Genomic DNA, 19,577 nt, shown 5'->3' with positions numbered 1-19,577 from the left:
ACGTAAATAAAACACATAACTCCATATAGCTCAATGTAGCATAGCAAAAGGTCTTCAGAAGGATGTTCTCCAAAGTGTTAGAAGAACCTGTGCCCAGAGAGTGAAAATAGGGAAGTTTTAAAGGGAGGACCTACACCTTTTACATTATATGCTTCCTAGTGTCACCTGCATTTTTTCTTTTTCTTTTTTTGTTTTTTAAACTTCTTTAGAGTCATTCATTGAAATGTTAGTATGTTTGGAAACACATCTGCAACAAATGTTGTACAAGAATTATATCTCTAATTTGAAGGAAACTTACACATCAATACTAAAAACATTTCACTTGCATTTTTTTCAAAGAACATGGATGGGCTTTGTAATTTAAAAATAATGAAATTGTAATGCACTAGGGAAATGTGTGATAGTGAATCTTTTTCAAAAAATGCAAGAATCACCCATCTAATGTAACTGTTAAAAATCCTGATTTTTCCTTCTTTAAATGGAATTTGCTGAAAGCAGGATATACCAGCTAGAGAGCATGCTCCCTACCTTAAAAAAATAGTTGGGAAAACTCCCTAAAAACCTTTCCAATTCTGCCTCCTGCCCTTTTTGCTGTTATCACTATTGATATCAACAGGCCTAACGTTCAGCAAGTGAATCTCTGAGCTTTAAAATGCTCTGATTTCACAGCAAAGACCATTCCACTCAGCCCTGAGCCCAAGCCACATTTTGGGGGGCTGTCCCATCTGAGTTACAGGTAGATAAGGGTGTACACAGCTATATAGTGCTTTTTAGCTTTCCAAAGTCCTTGCTGCTTCCAGACCATGATGCAAAAACATCACTGCCTGTGGTACCAAACCAAACTTGGGTCCTCTCACCCACCCACAGTAAAGCCAATCTACTGACCCCAGGTTGTGATGAAGAAAAGTGCAACATTTATCGCAGGAGCCAGGCAAGGAGTCCAGGCAGCTAGTGCTTAAAAGGCCCAAACTCCCCGAAGGCTTTCAGGAAGAGGTTTTTAAAGACAGGGTGAGGGAGGAGCGTTGTGGGGCGTGATCAGCTCGTGGACATACTTCTGATTGGCTGGTGGTGAGGTCATCGAGAGTCAACGTCATCAACCTGGTTCCAGCTGGTCTGGGGTCTGCGTGCTTGTGGGCAGCATGCAGTTAACTTCTTCCACTTGGTAGGGGCTTCAGTGTCTGCAAAACAGCTCCAAGGTCATGGCTCAAAATATGATCTATAGCCCTTGAGGAGGAACTAAAGGCCCTGGACTTTGTTTAAACTATTATTTTGTCTTGCTTGACCATTTTCCTTTCTCTCTGCATTTTCTCACTTCTCTGATTAAAGTTATCCTTTGGAACTCAGGCAAGGCCTAGGAGGCTAAAGTTTTTCTGCAGACAAGAGTCAGGCAGAGGACATGGGGGGCGGGGTGCAGTTCAGTCCTGGGAAGGCCCCATAGGGTCCTGCTCAGTTACACCTGCCCCACTTTATAGCTAAGGAAATTGCCCAAATCCACAGCAGGGAAGGGGCAGTGCCAGGACTCATTCCATGGCCTTCCCTGTACCACCCCAGGCTCTCCTCCTGCCCCCGCTGCACCCCATCCTGCATGCTACTCATACTCTGGAGAGCCCAGTTCTCTGTTTCTCTGAGCGTGTTCAGGCACAGAGGGAAAAACTCATCATTATGATACAGAACTTAGTGCGTGAAGACTCAAAACCACAGGAAAGCAAGATGCTGGGGCTGATTGTGGCCTTTGTCCCCAGTGTGGGTTAATCCCAGACACTGACATTCTGCTGACCCATTTGTAAGCATCATTTAGCTACAGCCTATACCCTCTTGGGGCAGAGGGCTCCCCCTAGGGAGCCCAGTGACACTTCGTGGCCTCTGGGCAGGGGCCTCTCCGGGCTCTCCGGCCGGCCCACTTGGTCAGGAACCAGGAACAGCTCTCCAAGCAGCACAGCCCTGAAAAGGATGGGACAATTAGGTTTTGCTGAGAAGGCTGTGTGGCACTTCAGGGGCTGGGACCATGGGGACCGGGAAGCTGAGGCTCTGGGTCCTGGCGGCTGAAGGCCTGGCCTGGCAGAGCACAGGCTTCAGAGAGGGCTGCAGGGGGCCTTCCTGGCAGTAAAGGTGCTGCACCCTGTGTCTGTGAATGGACCCCAGTTCAAATGGGATGTGTTTGTGTGGTTGAGGTGTAATTATTTTTAATGACAGCTAACATTTCACCGCTCCTGAACGGGTGAGGAAATATTTTAGCCATCCCACGTTTGGTGACACATCATTCCATCCTGGGCCCCAGTGTTATTCCCCAACAGGGCACAGTGCTGAGCACTAGGTGGGCACAGATAACCCAGGTGGAGAAAAACACCTGGTTGTTACAGGGGAGGACTTGGAATTGAATTCCCACCTGGCTTGGTTTTTGTAAACACTCCCTCGAGGAGCTGAGAGACACACAGGGTTTTTAATGGGCAAAGCATGGCATTAAGAAGTGTTGTTACTCAAGGAAAATGGCCGATGCTTCCTTTCTTTTAAGAGAGACTCCTAAATTCCAATCACTCCGCCTCCAAAGGCCGGTTGAGAATAACCCCAACTGGAGGGAATTAATTTCCTCAGGAATTTCACTGTTACAAGATTAATGGAGCCCCCTGCTGAGAAACAGTAAAACTGTAAGTACAGTAGATTTGCACCTGAAGGATACATATTTTAATTTCCGTCCTCAAGCTGCGATAACATCTTCTCGAGCTACTATAAGTGGCATAAATGAGCACCCGCGCGCCTGCTGAGAACCTGCCGCGCGGAGCTGGGGTGGCCCCGGGTCCCAATGCTGCGGGCTCCATCCACGCGGGTGGCCCGGAGCAGGGGTCGTGGTCACGTGACCACGGCTGGGCGCAGGTCTGGAAGGGCCGAAACAAACGCCCCTCCCGGGAGCCCCAACGGGTTGACCAGAACCCCAGAGAAGAATCCCTGGACCAGATTCTCGGAAGTCGACCCCCATCGGCCCGCCCTAGCCCTGCCACCTACCCTGGCACAGTCCCGCTGAGGGACCACCGGCCTGGACCGAGAGTGGGGTAACTAAGAAGTGGACAGTCTGTGTTCTGCCCCTCCGGAGCCCTCCAGGGAATTTCACCCCGTTGTCCATCACCTTTGGCGGCCCCAAGAATGGGCCTTGGGAAGGTTGTCTCACAAACCACGTTGAGGTAAACTGGACACTGGGTCCAACCAAGTGACCAGCCCTGTTGTCCTTGGCCCAAGGGCCTCCCTGGCAACTGGGATGCTACAAATGTCACCCTGATAACCAAGAACTAGTCTGGGATAGAGAAGTGGGAATGGGCTGTGATGTTTCCTCTGTCAACCCTTAGGAGCCCCGCACTTGATCTTGGCAAAGTCTGGCCAATTTTTTGTTCCTTCCTTACCAGAAGCTGCTATTATTGGAAGAACTCTATGTATATGCTGGCTATAAAGGTTGTTTATGCTGCCATAGCGAGATTTTTATTGGTTGTATTTTTGCTGCACTTGCTTGAAAAACAATTATTTTCAAAGAAAAGAAGAATTACATATCCAGTAAACTAAATAAGACTCATATTTATTAGGGACCTCTGACAGCTCCTCAAACGTGTAAAAAGATTTCGAAGCAGTGAATGGACAATTTATGAGCAAGCTTATTTATAAAACAGATTTCAAGACATACTTCATCTTGGCTCCACCCATAAAAATACATTTCATTTCTTTTCAGAAGTGTGTGTTATCTGATGGTTTCACAGTAATCTCTTTTCCCCTAAAATAAGACAATGTGGATAAGCGTGTACCCACTAACCTAATCTAGCACTGAGTTGAACGTTTTGGGGTTGCTATAGGCCAAAAAAAGAAAATGTGACCACATCCCATAAGGTGCTCTCTAGAAGAAATATATTTCTAGGAAATATAGTTCACAAATCTTGATCTAATTGCTACAATCTTCAAAAGCTCTTTAGTCAAAATAATTTTTAAGCACGTTTCTAGTTGTTGACAATTTATCAGGGAAAATTCATCTTGAGAGTTGACGGCCCATTTTCCATCCCCTGCATCAATTCTAATCTCTCTTCCACGGAAGACCAGCCAGGGCGGCAGGTGAGGATTGTAGAGCCAGTTTCCAGGCTGTAGGTGGCACCAGCCGCTTCTTCAGGCTGGGGAAGGAGCATCCTTTGTTGAGTGGTTTCTTTATTCATCCTGGAGACGTCACAATTCAGAATTAACACAAACTGATGCTCTATCTATAGAGGTCCTGCTGAACCAGCAAAAATGTGCTTTACCCTGACTTGCCAATTTTTAACACCTTCTCCTGCCTTCTCAGTTCGATTGACAGTGTTCTTGAGGTCCTATAGATGTACCAAGTCTGTGCTGTACATATGAAAGCCGCTAGTATGGGGTTGGAGGGAAGGGTCATGTGCAGAGAGAGAGAAGGAAAAACTTACACATACACTGCCACATGCATCTTTGCCTACCTGAAGTGTCAGTTTTCCATGTGATCACCCAGATGAAGATTCCATGGCACTTTTTTGATCGTGAGTGTACATAGTCACTGTGTATGTTTGTATGCAGCTGTGTGTTGTCTTGAGTCAAACGTTTTATATATAAACAGTGGTGTGTGTGTGTGTGTGTGTGTGTGTGTGTGTGTGTGCGTGCATGTGTGTCTGTGTATTTATTCTCCAGGTCCATTTGGAGTCAATTTTCTGCTCCTGTTTGTAATTCTTGTTTCAAATTTGAGAAACTAAGGATACAAATGAGTTTGCCTTGGTGTCACAAACAAGATCACTTGTAAAATGAGAGGTAATTCTTAAGAGAACTAAGAAGTTCTAACCAGGCAAGCTCCTTTGGGCCGTGTGGCTCCAAGATGTCACACCTCAAAGAGAATCCTTCCACCTATGCTTGAGTTCACTGGTCCTCTGTCCCGCTGACCTTGGCACTCTCGTAGGCTGCTTTTGCCTGGAGATGTCACCTCACAGAGTGGATGTCTGGAGTGTCCAGCGAGCACCGTGAGAAGAGCTGGCCCTTCCTACCTGTGGAAGGAATTCAGGGTACGCTGAGAACACACACCCCTTAAAGAATACACCCTAATCTTTCTGGGGGGCAAGCCATGGCCAATCAGTGGCTCTCTCACATGAGGCAGAAGCCATCCCAACCTGGAGAGCTAATTGGTTTAACTTTAGTTAAATCTATGACCACCATAGTCTTATGTTTGTTTGATAAAATGCCTCAAAAGTCGACCACACCTATAACAGCTTCCTTCCCGGCCTCTCCAGCATCTAAAAGGTAGTGGTGACATTTTTTCCCAGGTGTAGGGCAAAGGAACACCATGTTTTGTTTTGTTTTTTAATCACCTAAAGTCTATATTCCTGGACCCCTTCCAGAGCTGTCCAGCCTGGGCTGTGTGAGCCTTGGCCGGCGCAGTGGCCTCCGCTGGAGTCCAGCGGGCAGGACGGGGCAGAGATGCTGGTGCTCTCCCACTCAGGCAATTGTGCAAGCCCCCTGCCCCACAGTGTGGCAGCAGCTGCTCTCAGTGAAGCTCAGGGGCAAGTCCAGGAAGGTGGTGAAATAATAAAGTAACACTGGGTGATGTGGACAGGTTTGGATTTGCTTCAGATTCCCAAAGCATTCCCAGTTCCCGTGGTCTCCAAACTGGCTCGCCCAGCCCGGATTTCAGTGGCTGCAATGATTTTTATTTAAAAAAAAATTGCCAACTTTAAATTCTTTCCTCTGGAACCAAACAAACAAGGAAGGAAAAAAGCAAACCACTGATTTTTAAATGATGCATAGGCGCTATTGCCCTGTAGTACGTATATAAAATAAAGGGGTCAGTCTTTCATGTTCTCTTGGTAAAGTAGCTAAACCTCCATGGTTGTGTCTCTTCACCAGAGTAAAGCAAAAACGTGGTGGTGACTCCATTATTAGCCTACGTTTACGTTAGTATCTATTATTTGCTCATTTGTATGAAATACTCTTCACTATTTTAATCAGAACAAATATCTCATGTAAAAATGTCGAGGCCAACATGGCCTTTAGACCTTTCAGCTATGACATACATTCTTTTCTCAGTTCATATCTGTTGAACTAAGAAATGAATAACAGGAGATACAGGGGGGAAAATTCTCCTTCCTATGATAAGAGGCAGAAGTGGGGGACCTTAAACTGGGTAAGCCTTTATGGCATGGACCTGAGGAGGAAGCAGCACGTCTGGCCGATTCTGCACGGACACGACACACCAGCTCTGCCAGGCACTGAGCCGTCAGAAGTCAAGCTGCAGCTGCCCTGAGGCCTGAGATGGAAGAGGCAAAGCTCCCGGGGCGTCAGGTAGGTCTTCAGTCGCAGCCTGCTACCCTCACACCCCCAGCCCCTCTACGTGGGAGGCCCCAGCTCCGAAACCGCTGTGTTTTATTCCTATTGTCCCAAACTCTCGGGCCTTTCTCCCCAACGGGTGAGGACCAGGAACTCTCGCCCGCCCATTTGGATGAAATGTTGCTTTTCCGGTTTCCGCATGTTTCTCTGTCACTGCATCACAGCTAGAAATGACTGGATACACTTCACATGGATTCTGGGCCCTGTTTTTTTTCCTCCCATTGAATCAGGTTATTATATCATTCCTTACCCAGGACAGAGTTATTATCGGGCATAACTGTATTTACCCTACAGATATATGTCCTTTTATGATGGGACATAAATATTAATAACAGTGTTCTGGAATTCCTATCCACTAACACAGCAGGGGGGAGCCAAATTCTGAAGAATCCCAAGGCCTACTCCGATCCTTAAATGAAATGTTCTGTTTTAAGGGATGGCTATAAAAATCTTTAACACTATTTAGCAATCTCTTTGGAGGGGTTCGTCTCTTATTTACCGGAAGATATAGTATGTGAGTTTGTGTGCCTTTGCTTTTGTTTTATAATTTCAAATAGTCAGAAAAGATGGCATCTGCTGGCAATCAATTTATTTTGATAGATAAAAAGGGGTTAATAAAAACCCCTTAGAAATAAAAAGAAGGTGACTAGCAATATATCCTTCATGGTGCCTTCTTCCAGCTGTGCACGAAGAGAGCAAGCTTTTCTACTTCTCCCCAGTAAGTCTTCTCCCCTTATTTTCTCTACCTACCGAGTCATTTATAATCATTATTTCCAATCCACATACTAACGCGGCCTCAGTCATATTTCCACATCCTGGGGCTTTCTCCTTACTATGTTGTGAGCTGAGAGGCAAAAACACCCTATAATTTATATGAAATATAAAACATCATGCTAAAATTTTAATCTATTGTCGAAACATAGTGTACCATAGAAAGTACACTGGTGTCTGGCATTTAACAATCATTACCCAGCGATTAGAAGCAGGGGTAAGTGAAAATGAAATATAATTAATACTTTCTGTTCGAACCTAAAGCTATTGCTTTTAGAAGGCACATTTGTGGTTTATTAATATTTCAATTTTTCTACAGCACCTATTTAGAAAATGCAAAAAGGCAGACTATAAAATCCTTGCCTACGGTATAAGGCAAGTGTTTACAGTTCCATCATGGGATGGGTGGGGGCACATATGTTATACAGTATCATACAAATCTCTAACTTGCACTGGTCATAAAGTCTTTCAAATAATTATCTATTTTTGATCATCCCTGAAGAGCATATTTACAGTGTCAGGAAATAATGTAGGGAAATGGCTCAGACCACAAAGGTCTCCATGTAGAGATATTATTTTGAAAGTTGAAAATGATGGGTTATTACTATTGTTATTCTTATTTGCCTTAACGAAATATTCCTGGATCATTATAAGGATTGCATTTAGAAGAATCTTATACTGAGTCTTGCCATAAAAAATAATAATAACCTGGGCTTCCCTGGTGGCGCAGTGGTTGAGAGTCCGCCTGCCAATGCAGGGGACACGGGTTCATGCCCCGGTCCGGGAAGATCCCACATGCCGCGGAGCGGCTAGGCCTATGAGCCATGGCCGCTGAGCCTGCGCGTCCAGAGCCTGTGCCCCGCAACGGGAGAGGCCACAACAGTGAGAGGCCCGCGTACCGCAAATAATAATAATAATAATAATAACCTGAGCTAAAATGACATGGGAACAAAACCATGACCCTTAGGAAGATGAACATGCGCTGACTTTCTAGAGAGACAGGCATCCTTCAGATTACCCCTTTTGGGATGGAGCAGCTGTCCACGGCGCGTGGGCCCTCAAGTCCCCTGTGTACTGTTGAGCTGAAGACCAAGGCAGAAGATGCAGGCAGAGCGTGGGGACCTGTAGGCTGTCCTGACTGGCCACTCACTTGGTAACACTTGATTGTGGCACAGAAGCATAAGATGTAATCACCAGACAAGAGGTGGACTAGTGGACGGCTTGTGCACTCTGTTTTTCCTTGTCCTTTTGAACATCCCAGAGATGTTAGATGTCTTTAGCTAGAAACAGCCCAGAGGGGCCAGGAGGGCAGGGGCACCTGTCGAGGCCTCCCTGGGCTGTGGCTGGAGCTGACGCCACACAGCTACCTCTGCTGAGCTCATTCATTCACTGGCCTAGCTCTGAGTACTCACGCTGGGTCCCGCCTGTGCTGGGCGCCGGGGACACAGATTCTTGAGAGGAGAAGCCCTTGGCCACACACTCCCGTGCATGAACCACTTCGAATGCGAAGGTGGGTGATCAGAATAAAGATTATTCATGTCCGGGTGCAGCAAAGGCTCACTTTGAGGAAGCCGACTGGGACTCTGTACCTGCCAGCAGCGTCTGGAAAATTGTGTGGTGAAATTAAGGCCCTTGGGGCAACTAGCAGAGCTGTTTTGTTTGTTGAACTGTTGTTGTTTGTTTGTTTGATCAAACTCACGGGGTTTGCAGCTTAACAAGGAGGCTTTCCACCAGAACCAAAGGCAAGGCCAGGAGAAGGGTAAGAAATCCAGACAGAGTTGTGTCGGAATTCAGGTCCGCCCTTCAACCTTTTGCAGCCCTGGGCACCACAGGCAACATCTCTGAGCCTGACGTTTCTCTGTTCCTTTATCAGAACGTGAAGACCGCCCGAGCCCTGCTGTGCTGCTGGGAGGCTGAAGTGAAGTCAATGTTGCAAAATTGACCACTAACGTCTGTGAGCGCCCAGTGTGTGGTTATTTCCTGAGTGCCGACTGCAGGTCTGGATCTGCCCAGTGGAGAACAGCCCTCCTGGAGGGGATATGGAACATCAATGGATAAAAAAAAGAAAGCCTCCCACCATCCAGGCATGAGTGCCCTGAGGGACCGGAATCGGGCAGATGGGGTGGGGGCGGGGTGGGCTCGGCTCCTCTGCGGAGGGGAGGTTCCCTCGGCCTCTGAAAAACAGGGAGAGCTGTTGCAGTTTATGGAGAAGTGGTTCTAGGCAAAGATGATAACCGACATTGTCGTATAATGTCTAAAGAAATTGTGAATATCAAAGGAAAAAAATAACCTATTCTAGTGCCCAAAGTAGTTCTGGGAATTTTTTTAAAATAAGAGGGGAAGAAGGAAGGGAAAGAGCATTTATTAAACACTTATTATGTGCCAGGCTATGTGTTTCTGGAGATACCCATGTATATAGATAACACTATATATATTCTCTGTTACATGCCAACAAGATAAGCAGAGGTAGCCATTTTTTAGAGAGGTCATTAAAGATTTAAAGGAGGAAGGTTAAGTCAATGGAAGAGTAGAAGTAATGACTTTGCAACAGTTGAATCAAAACTGTTTCTGGCCCCCTCCTCACAGCACATACACAGACACACAGACGCCCAAGACACATGCGCATGCGCACAACCCATCTTAGGGAAGCTGAGCTGAGCATGTTATTAAAGACAACCCCCAGCTACTCCACGAAGCTCTGACTTCCCTGGAAGGCTTTATTCCTATTTTACAGATGAGGGAACTGAGGCTCAGGAATGAACACTCTCCCCAGCACACCTCACTAGTTAAGCAAACAAAACCTCTCCACAAACTTCCTGGACTCCGATTGGTCGGTCCAGTGCTGGGCTGGGAAAGACTAGAGATTCCTCATTCCAGCTACAGTGAACTGCAAGCTTGCCAAGTACCACGCATCACGCTGGGCACTGTACAGACAGTGTCTCACTGTAAACTCGGAGCACTCCACTGTAGGAGGCACCGTTTTTATATATATTTAAAGCTGAGAAATCGAAGCAGCTTGCGCAGGTGCTGGAAATTGGCCAGGTGGAATTGGAATTCAGGTACCTTCCTCTGAGAGCCGCTATCCCTGTAGGTGGTGTGCAAGGTGACTGGAAGTGGTGCACAGAGAAACAACTTTTCTTTTAATAGTTAACTTTTATTTATTTTTATTGTGTTAAAATACACATAGCATAAGATGACCATTTTAATCATTTTTAACCGTACAGTTCAGTGGCATTAAGCACAGTCACATTGTTGTGCAACCATCACCACCACCGATGTCCAGAACTCTTTTCATCTTCCTAACTGAAATTCTGCCCCCATTAAACACCAACTCTTCATTCCCCTCCCCCAGCCCCCAGGAACCACCCTGCTGCTGTCTGTCTCTGTGAGTCTGACTACTCCGCTATTTCATAGAAGTGGAATTGTATTGTACTTGTCCTTTTGTGACCCGCTTATTTCATTTCACATAATGTCCTCAGGGTTCACCCACGTTGTAACCTGTGTCAGAATTTCCTTTCTTTTAAAGACTGAATAATATTCCATTGTATGGATGGACCGCATTTTGCTTATCCATTCACCCATCTATGGTCACTTGGGTCATTTCCACCTTTTGGCCATTGTGAATAGTACTGCTATGAACATAGGTGTTCAAATCCCTTCTTTCCATTATTCAGTGTGTATACTCAAAAGTGGAATTGCAGGATCGTATGATAATCTTATGTTTAACTTTTTGAGGAAATACCATACAGTTTTTAATAGTGGCTGCACCATTTTACCTTCTCGCCTTCTCCCCTCGAACAGGGGTCCCAGTTCCCCCACATCCTAGCCAACACTTGTTTGTTTGTTTTATAATAGCCCTCCTAATGCAGGGGTCCCCAATCCCCAGGTCATGGACCGGTGCTGGTCCGTGGCCTGTTAGGAACCGGGCCGCACAGCAGGAGGTGAGTGGCGGGCAAGTGAGCAAAGCTTCATCTATATTTACAGCTGCTCCTCATCACTTGCATCACCTCCTGAGCTCCACCTTTTGTCAGATCAGTGGCAGCATTAGATTCTCATAGGAGTAGGAGCTTGAACCCTACTGTGAACTGCAAATGCAAGGGATCTAGGTGGCACACTCCTCATGAGAATCTAATGCCTGATGACCTGAGGTGGAGCTGAGGCAGTGATGCTCGCGCTGGAGAGCGGCTGCAAATACAGATCATCATTAGCTGAGAGGTTTGACCGCACAGACACCAAAATAAATCAACTGCTTGCACACTCATATCAAAACCCTATCAGTGGGCTTCCCTGGTGGCGCAATGGTTGAGAGTCCGCCTGCCGATGCAGAGGACGCGGGTTCGTGCCCCGGTCTGGGAAGATCCCACATGCCGTGGAGCGGCTGGGCCCGTGAGCCATGGCTGCTGAGCCTGCGCGTCCGGAGCCTGTGCTCCGCAACGGGAGAGGCCACAACGGTGAGAGGTCCGCGTACCGCAAAAAAAAAAAAAAAAAAAAAACACCCTATCAGTGAGCGGCAAGTGACAATTAAGCTGCACATTATGGAGTAGACTGGATATAAGCAACACACTTCGGGTGTCACTGTCTTCCATCACCCCCAGATGGGACCATCTAACTGCAGGACAACAAGCTAAGGGTTCCCACTGACTCTGCACTATGGTGAGTTGTATAATTATTTCATTATATATTACAATGCAATAATAATAGAAATAAAGTGCACAATGAATGTAATGTGCTTGAATCATCCCCAAACCACCCCCCACCTCCCTGGTCCATGGAAAAATTGTCTTCCATGAAACTGGTCCCTGGTGCCAAAAAAGTTGGGGACCGCTGTCCTAATGGATACGAAGAGGCATTTCATTTGGTTTTTAAAGAATTTTTTTAAATTAATTAACTTGTTTTTTATTTTTGGCTGCATTGGGTCTTCGTTGCTGCACACAGGCTTTCTTCTAGTTGCGGTGAGCAGGGGCTACTCTTTGTTGCGGTGCGCGGTCTTCTCATTTCCATGGCTTCTCTCGTTGGCTTCTCTTGTTGTGGAGCACGGGCTCTAGGCACGCAGGCTTCAGTAGTTGTGGCTCAGGGGCTTAGTTGCTCTGCAGCATGTGGGATCTTCCCGGACCAGGGCTTGAACCTGTGTCCCCTGCACTGGCAGGCAGATTCTTAACCACTGCACCACCAGAGAAGTCTCTCTCATTTGGTTCTGATTTGCATTTCCCTAATGATTAGTGATGTTGGGCATCTTTTCATGGCCATTTGTATGTCATCTTTGGAGAAACGTCCATTCCAGTCCTTTGTTTTTTAAATAAGTTGTTTGTTTTTTGTTGTTAAGTTGTAGGTGTTCTTTGTTTAAAAAAAAAAATTTATTTATCTATTTTTGGCTGTGCTGGGTCTTTGCTGCTGTGCACGGGCTTTGTCTAGCTGCAGCGAGCGGGGGCTACTCTACCTTGCAGCGCATGGGCTTCTCATTGCAGTGGCTTCTTTTGTTGCGGAGCACAAGCTCTAGGCGCGTGGGCATCAGCAATTGTGGCACGCAGGCTCAGTAGTTGTGGTGCACGAGCTTAGTTGCTCCGCGGCATGTGGGATCCTCCCGGACCAGGGATCAAACCTGTGTCCCCTGCATTGGCAGGCACGTTCTTATCCACTGCGCCTCCAGGGAAGCCCCTGTAGGTGTTCTTTATGTCTTCTGGATGTTAACTTCTTATCGGATATATAATTTGCAAATATTTACTCCATTTCTTGGGTTGCCTTTCACTGTGTTAATAGTGTCCTTTGATGCACAAAGGTTTTACATTTTTATACAGTTCAGTTTATCTAATTTTTCTTTTGTTGACTGTGTTTTTGGCATCATATGCAAGAATCCAATGTCATGAAGCTTTCTCCTGTTTTCTTCTGTTAATGTATTTAACATATTAGAATAACAAGTCCTTTAAACTATCACTTTATAGATATTTTGTATTATTTTTAAAGTCTTAAATTTTAAGATATTAAGAATTTAAATAGTAGGAGAGGTTTAGTATACATCTTTTGGTTGGTACCCAAATGACTGATGTTTGGTAAATAGTGTGATAAGCTAAACTGCGTCCTTCTAAATATACCAATTGTGTTAAAGAAAAAAGTAATCATGACACTTGTTAAAGAATGATAAGGCAGACCTTATTCAGGGGGGCCATTGTGACAGGTATAGGGACTACTGAAATGGGCTTTTGCAGGAGTGGAGAGAGACTGGGCTCAACTCTAAATACAAGGGAGAGTGGTAATTTATAGCCAAGGAGCATGGCGGGGTGGGGAAGTGGGGTCAGTGGATGGAAAATTTCTACGAGGAAACATCAGGGGTAAGGGGAGATTCTAGCTAAACTAACCTAGCAGCATTCTTGCTGAAAGCAGGCCACCATGACCAGACAACCCCTGGGGGATGATGGATGAGGAGCCCAATCAGATACCAAGGGTGGTCAGATACCGAGGCTGGGGGCTTCTGGCTAAGCTGCCTTAGCAAGATTCTTGCTGAAACTGGAAAATGCAGGGATGAACATGGGAGCCCAAAGGTCAGAGCCTAGCTGGTAAGAGATTTGAGAGGAACCTGAGTAGAGTTTGGTCAAGGAGACCATCTGTCACTACTTCAGGGACTAAGCGTTTGTACCCCCATTACCCAATGGTTGGCTCAAGCATCTGAAAAAGCAGCCCTAGGTGCAAAGAACAGTGAAATTGAAACTGGACGACAAAGCAGGTCATTTAATCTCAACTGCAAGACACATACATGCAAAGTTTTTGAAGTAGAGGTAGTAATACAGGTCCACAGTAGTACTTTATTTTCAATTCTGAAATGCAAAAAGTTCTAAAACTTAGAAGTTTCCCTCTAAGTTTGGAGCAAACTCATTGGAACTAACATAAGACTATAGCCTTTATATATGCCACTTCGGGTTAATATTTGTGAATATTCACACATTTTTGCTGCAGAAATATTGTCTTTGATTATATGCTGTTCCAGACCCTGCTGAAGGTGTTTCATGCAGTATGCATACTGCCCTTTAACACAGAATCCAAAAAATTTTGAATTCCAAAACAACATTTGGCCCCAAGTTCCCCCACCCCCATCTTTATTGAGCTATAATTGACATCTGTCGTGTAAGTTTACTGTGTACAATGTAATGATCTATGTATATACTGCAAAATGATTACTACAATCAGGTAAGTTAACACATCCATCACCTCACATAGTTACATTTTGTGTGTGTGTGTTGTGTGAGAACTTTTAAACTCTACTCTCTGAGCATCTTTCAAATATATAAAGAAAACAGGATTGTTAACTATAATCACCATGCTGTATATTACATGCCCAGAACTTAATCACCTTGTAACTGGAAGGTCCCAAGGGTTTCTTTTGTGTGTGTGTGTGTGTGTGTGGTACGCGGGCCTCTCACTGCTGTGGCCTCTCCCGTTGCGGAGCACAGGCTCCGGACGCGCAGGCTCAGTGGCCATGGCTCACGGGCCCAGCCGTTCCGCACATGTGGGATCTTCCCAGACCGGGGCACGAACCCGTGTCCCCTGCATCGGCAGGCGGACTCTCAACCACTGTGCCACCAAGGAAGCCCCCAAGGATTTTTGATACAGGATTAACTAGCAGTCCTAGAAGTACCAGTAGTAGGATTGAGTACTTAGGTTGTGTCAGGCATTGTTCTAAGCACTTTATATTTAATCCTCCCAATACCAGAAGAGTCATCATCTTTTATAAATGAGAAAACTGACGTAATTAGCTACTTAATTTGCTGAATATCCTGCAGAAAGTAGCCCAACTGAGTAGGGATTCATGCGTTTCACCACAACGGGTAAGGACAAGTCTTTGTGACAAAAGATGCCTCCAACTGCAGCCAAATGGTAAATTTACAGTGACTCAAATAACAGAGACAAGACAAGACGTCTGGAGATTGGTGGTCAGCTGGTTTGGGGTTGGTTCAGAAGCTCACATTGTTAGAGCCTGGATGCCTTCCTACTTTCCACTAAGTTTCCAACCAGCTGCCCTCATGGTGATAAGAAGGCTGCAGCAGTTCCAGGGAGCTTCCACTGGCAACAACAGCAGGAAAGAACTAAGCCCCCAACCCTCCAGCCCCTTTTTTAAACAGTAAGGAACATCTGTCCCAGAGCCAGCCATGCCCCTAACAGACCCACTAGCCAATCACTGTCAAAGGACTGGCTTACACCAATTTTAGTTAACCAGAAAGGATCTCGGGCTCGGCGCTTTGGTGCAGAAGCCGGCTGGGGCTCCGCGGTGGGGTGCGGGGGCCGGCCGAGCCTGAGCACGCTCCAGCCTGGACAGGTTGGCTGACTCCTGACCCTCGGCTCCCTGAGATGAGGGCAGTGCAGCTCCGCACAGCGCTGGGTCGGGGGTGCGATGCCCACGGTTTGGGGACTGTTCACAGAGGGAATCCCACCCCACGACGGCGCAGACAGCAAGGCCTCGGTTTCCCCTTCCGCACAACCCAAAGGCCCCGGAAGCTCAGGCCTGCAGCCTCAGAGAAGCGGGATGTTCCCGGGGCCTCCAGACGACAAGCTACCGTGCACCGAGCAAGCCCGGCAGGAGGTCACTGCGCGGCCGCGTAGCAGCCCGCGGCCCGCTCCCGCCCGGAAGTTGAAGCTGCATCCCCGGGACTACATCTCCCAGAGACGCCAGAGCTTCTCGCATGCTGATGAGGCCCGCTGCGCCTTCTATCAGCCAACCAGCCACAGGAAGACGGCCGCAGAAGGGGCTCGGAGACCAATCACAAGAAAGGGGGCGGGCGCTCCTCCAGCCGGTCCAGGGTCTGTAGTCGAATCGTGACGAAACCCTAAGAGTAGGTTCTTTGGAGTCCCACGGCCGACTCAGTGATCGGAGAAGTGACGGCCAGCCCTCTTCCCGAATCAATGACCTGAGGCAAACGTCCCCTCGTCTCCTCAAGGCTCTGGCCTCCGCTACTCCTGCCTGTCGCCTGGGTCCGCCGGGTCTCAAGAGTTCCTTGTGGCGCCCCGCCCCCAATCCTTCATTGGCTCCCCCGGGGCACGTGGGCGAAGAGGGCGTGGTCGCGGCGGCGTGGGCCGGCGGCGGCACCTTGCAGCCTGTGGGGATGAGAGGTTGGGTGGACTCGGGCCTGGGCCCGCATGGACCCCGTGGCGCTGGGCCGGTGGCGACGGCGGAGGCCAGAGGAGCTGCAGGTTCCGGGGGACGCGGTGAGTCCCCCGGGGCCTGGGCCTTAGGAACGGGAAGGCGGCGGCTCTCGGCGGCCCCCCACTGGGCCTCGCGTCTCCTGGCGCCCTGCCTGGGAGGAGGCCCGGCCGGAGCGGGGCACGCGCACCTGCTGGGGCGGAGCGTAGTGGGCGGGGCCGCCCCTCAGGCCGCGCCTGCGCAGAGATGCGAACCCGGGCGCTCAGGAGCACTGGAGATGTAGGGTCCCTCAGATGTGCGCGGGGCTCGCTGCACGGTCTCGATGTCTAGGTCAGGGGCATGTCCCGCGTTCTGCACGCCGCTGTTCCTAAGTCACGCCTCCACGTGCAGGCGCTGGGCTGGGTGTGGTATGGGTGCCAGGTGAGTAGACACCCCAGTCCTTTGCTGTGAGAGAGCAGGGTTAGAGGTGATCAGTAAGGGGGGCCAGGGCCTAATCAAGCTGGCGTGGGTGGGTAATCGGGTCTGTGTGAGGCTTGAAGGGGAGACTGGGGGTAGGAAGCGCGTAGGCTTTTAGGGAACTGAAAGAAGTCCTGTGGGATTGGAGCAGGAGGGCTGGGCCTCTGAGCTGCGCTCTTGTCTAATACCTGTGCCTGCGAATTGCTGTTTTTCACTTCATCTCGTTTATTTCCTTCTAAGAGCAGCAAGGATCTGCCACCATACCGAGCTTCTTAATTGTCTGTCTGCTTCTTCTGGACCTATGGGCTCCATAAGCACGGGGTGTGCCTTCTGAGTTAATGCAGGCAACGTTTTTCTCAAATGTTTTGCACAGAATAGCAGGAGTGACGAGCTTTCTACTCTGCAGCATGTTTCCTCACCACCCACTGCCTGACCACGAGCCAGTATCACTTATGTTCTGTCACAGTGGCGCCCCACTCCCTTGTGCCATAGTACAGGGCATAGGTTAAGCTTCTGTAACAGAGGGACTTCAAACCACTTTGGCTCAAACCGGATGGAAGTTTGATTCTCCCGTACATTACAGTATGGAGGTGAGCCCAGGGCCGTGGAACACAGAGCCGCTAAATATAAGTATGGGACTGGTGGTACGCAGATCAAAGACATCCAAGGACCCAGTTTCCTTTTATCCGTGGCTTCACCACTCCCTGGGTGTTGTCCTCCAGACAGTGGGAAGTAAATAGTAGAATGACACGATCATACTGACATTTAAAGAGCTAACTCTTTCCACAGAGCAGCTTTGTGGGAAATGAAAGGGTTAGTGGTCAGAGGGGAGGCCAGGAATAAATAGATCGTGAGAGGCGACAGAGGTTCAGCCAGAGAGGAGTGAGATGGTGACGGTACACAGACTTGGCTGTATATTTTGGAGGAAGAACTGTCAGATCTTGCTGGTGGAGTGGATGTGGAAGGAAATGTAAAGGGAGGAGTCCAGGTGACTCCCAGAGTTGTGACTTGAGCATCCAGATATGCAGTGGTGCTGTCATTGAGGAAAGATTGACGTGTGACTGCAGGAGAAAATGAGGAATTCCTGTTAGACCACACTGAGTTGTATGTCTTAGAGACATTTAGCAGAGATGTGGCAGATACTGCCAGTCCTTGAGTGGCTACCATGTGGGTTATCAGTTTCCCAACAACCCGTTATACCTGTATTACCAATGAGGAAACTCAGGTACAGAGAGGTTAATCAACTGGCCTAAGGGTACACAGCTAGCAAGTGGTGGCAGTAGGTCTTAAACCCCACTGTCTGCCTCCAGAGCCTGTGTTCTTAACCACTGGGCTCTACAGCTTCCCATGGGGTGCTTGTGGAACTAAAACATGAGACTTCAAAACGAAGTCCTAAATTGGCCATAAAATGATGAAAAGTGTGATGCCATGGGCTGTCAGGGATGGGGAGCCGGAGGTCACTATTGATCAGAGAGAACAGGAAAGGCTTAATGGAAGAAACCTTGAGTGATCTTTCAGATTGGAATTGCTGAAATTAAATGCCCAGGTTGAGGCTACAACACTTCCTGTTTGTGACCAAAGAAGGATGAGGTGGTATCTTATTGCTGTGGTGTATATTGCCTCCTACTGTGTCCTAGTCTTTGATCTAATAATCCAGATTGAGTTCAATTAAGTAGCCAAGCTCTTGTCCCAAGTTTTCCATTCTCTCTCTCACACACACCCCCTTTCAAAATTTGGTCACTCAGGAAGTGCAGCTCCTTTCCTACCTCTGTGACAGCCTAGTGGCCCTACACCCTGTGCGTTAAAACCAGCCGTGGAGTTAGGAGCTACAGCCACCAGGACCCATCTCTGGAATGAGCGAGTCTCATGAACCAGAGTCAGGTGCCTCTCCTGTAATCTTGTTAGTGTCCTAATCATGGTAAGGTTGGCTCATGTGGTAACACGTGTAGCAGTGAAATATCAGCAGTGTTTATTGTTTCCGTTGGGTAGCCGTTTTTTGAGCATCTGTTGTGTATCGGGAACTGTTCTAGGCTCTGGAAGAAGAGACGTGAGGTCCTTGCTTGGGCTGACCCGTGACTCGGGGCTCCTCTCAGCCCCTGCCCACCACACTCACCCTTCCTTTCAGAATAGAAGTTTCTGCCTAGAACACCTGAAGATTCATGTCTCCTCAGCCTTTCATCTCCCTGAAGACTCTCCTTCCAAAAAAGCTCTGTAAAGAGCAAGTTCTCTAGGCAGAGCATACCTGAGATGCCTGGGCTCACTTAGAATTGATATTTTTTTCTGGTTTCATCTGAGTTGATCCAAGATCCCTTTTCCCAGCTTTTGATTCCTAGGGATAAGTGGCCCATTTCCTGTGTTGTAATTTCTTTCCATTCTTTGTCGATGTCCTTTAGAAATAAAATAGAAGGATACATTAATTCGTTGGCTATTACAGGGTTTTTTGCCTATCATTTTTCTTTCCTTTTATTTATTTTTTAACAACATTATTGGGGTATAACAAACTACAAGTATTTAAAGTGTACAATTTGGCTTTTTGGCTATTATAAATAATGCTTTTATGAACATGTTCAAGTTTTTGTATAGACATATATTTTCATTTCTCTTGGGTATATACCTAGTGGTGGAATTTCTGGGTCATATGGTAACTCTCTAACCATTTGAGGAACTGCTAAATTGTTTTCCAAAGTGGCTGCCGCATTTTACATTCCCACCAGCAGTGTATGAGGGTTTCAGTTTCTCTGCATCATCACCAACACTTAATCTGCTTTCTAAATTGTAACCATTCTAAGTGGATGTGAAGTAATACCTCTTTGTAGTTTTGATTTGCATTTTCTTGATAACTAATGTTGAGCATCTTTTCATGTGCTTTTTT

General features: G+C 47.4%; 1 protein-coding gene and 1 long non-coding RNA gene across 10 annotated transcripts in view; one reads left to right on the top strand and one right to left on the bottom strand.

Moving 5' to 3' along the window:
• Positions 1–16,167: 16,167 nt before the first annotated feature.
• The window catches only part of C20H10orf143 (chromosome 20 C10orf143 homolog), a 114,941-nt gene continuing 111,531 nt past the window's right edge, over positions 16,168–19,577 (top strand). For all 8 annotated transcript variants that reach the window (XR_002891424.2, XR_008616120.1, XM_055080945.1 and 5 more), the window contains exon 1: positions 16,168–16,314. Coding sequence is in view for 6 of the 8 variants with exons in the window: in XM_055080945.1 (XP_054936920.1) it covers positions 16,246–16,314 (69 nt within the window). In the remaining 2 variants the exon portion in view is untranslated. The remainder of the gene's footprint in view (positions 16,315–19,577) is intronic.
• The window catches only part of LOC114484512 (uncharacterized), a 28,460-nt gene continuing 26,243 nt past the window's right edge, over positions 17,361–19,577 (bottom strand). For both annotated transcript variants that reach the window (XR_003677526.1, XR_008616121.1), the window contains exons 3-4: positions 18,948–19,092; positions 17,361–17,766 (exon numbers count right to left, since the gene is read on the bottom strand). This is a non-coding gene — a long non-coding RNA (uncharacterized lncRNA). The remainder of the gene's footprint in view (positions 17,767–18,947; positions 19,093–19,577) is intronic.

The sequence above is a fragment of the Physeter macrocephalus genome, chromosome 20 (assembly GCF_002837175.3).
Source record: "Physeter macrocephalus isolate SW-GA chromosome 20, ASM283717v5, whole genome shotgun sequence".
NCBI classification, from domain to species: domain Eukaryota; kingdom Metazoa; phylum Chordata; class Mammalia; order Artiodactyla; family Physeteridae; genus Physeter; species Physeter macrocephalus.
Note: the sequence above shows the minus strand (reverse complement) of the source record. Positions and strands in the feature narration are given on the sequence as shown.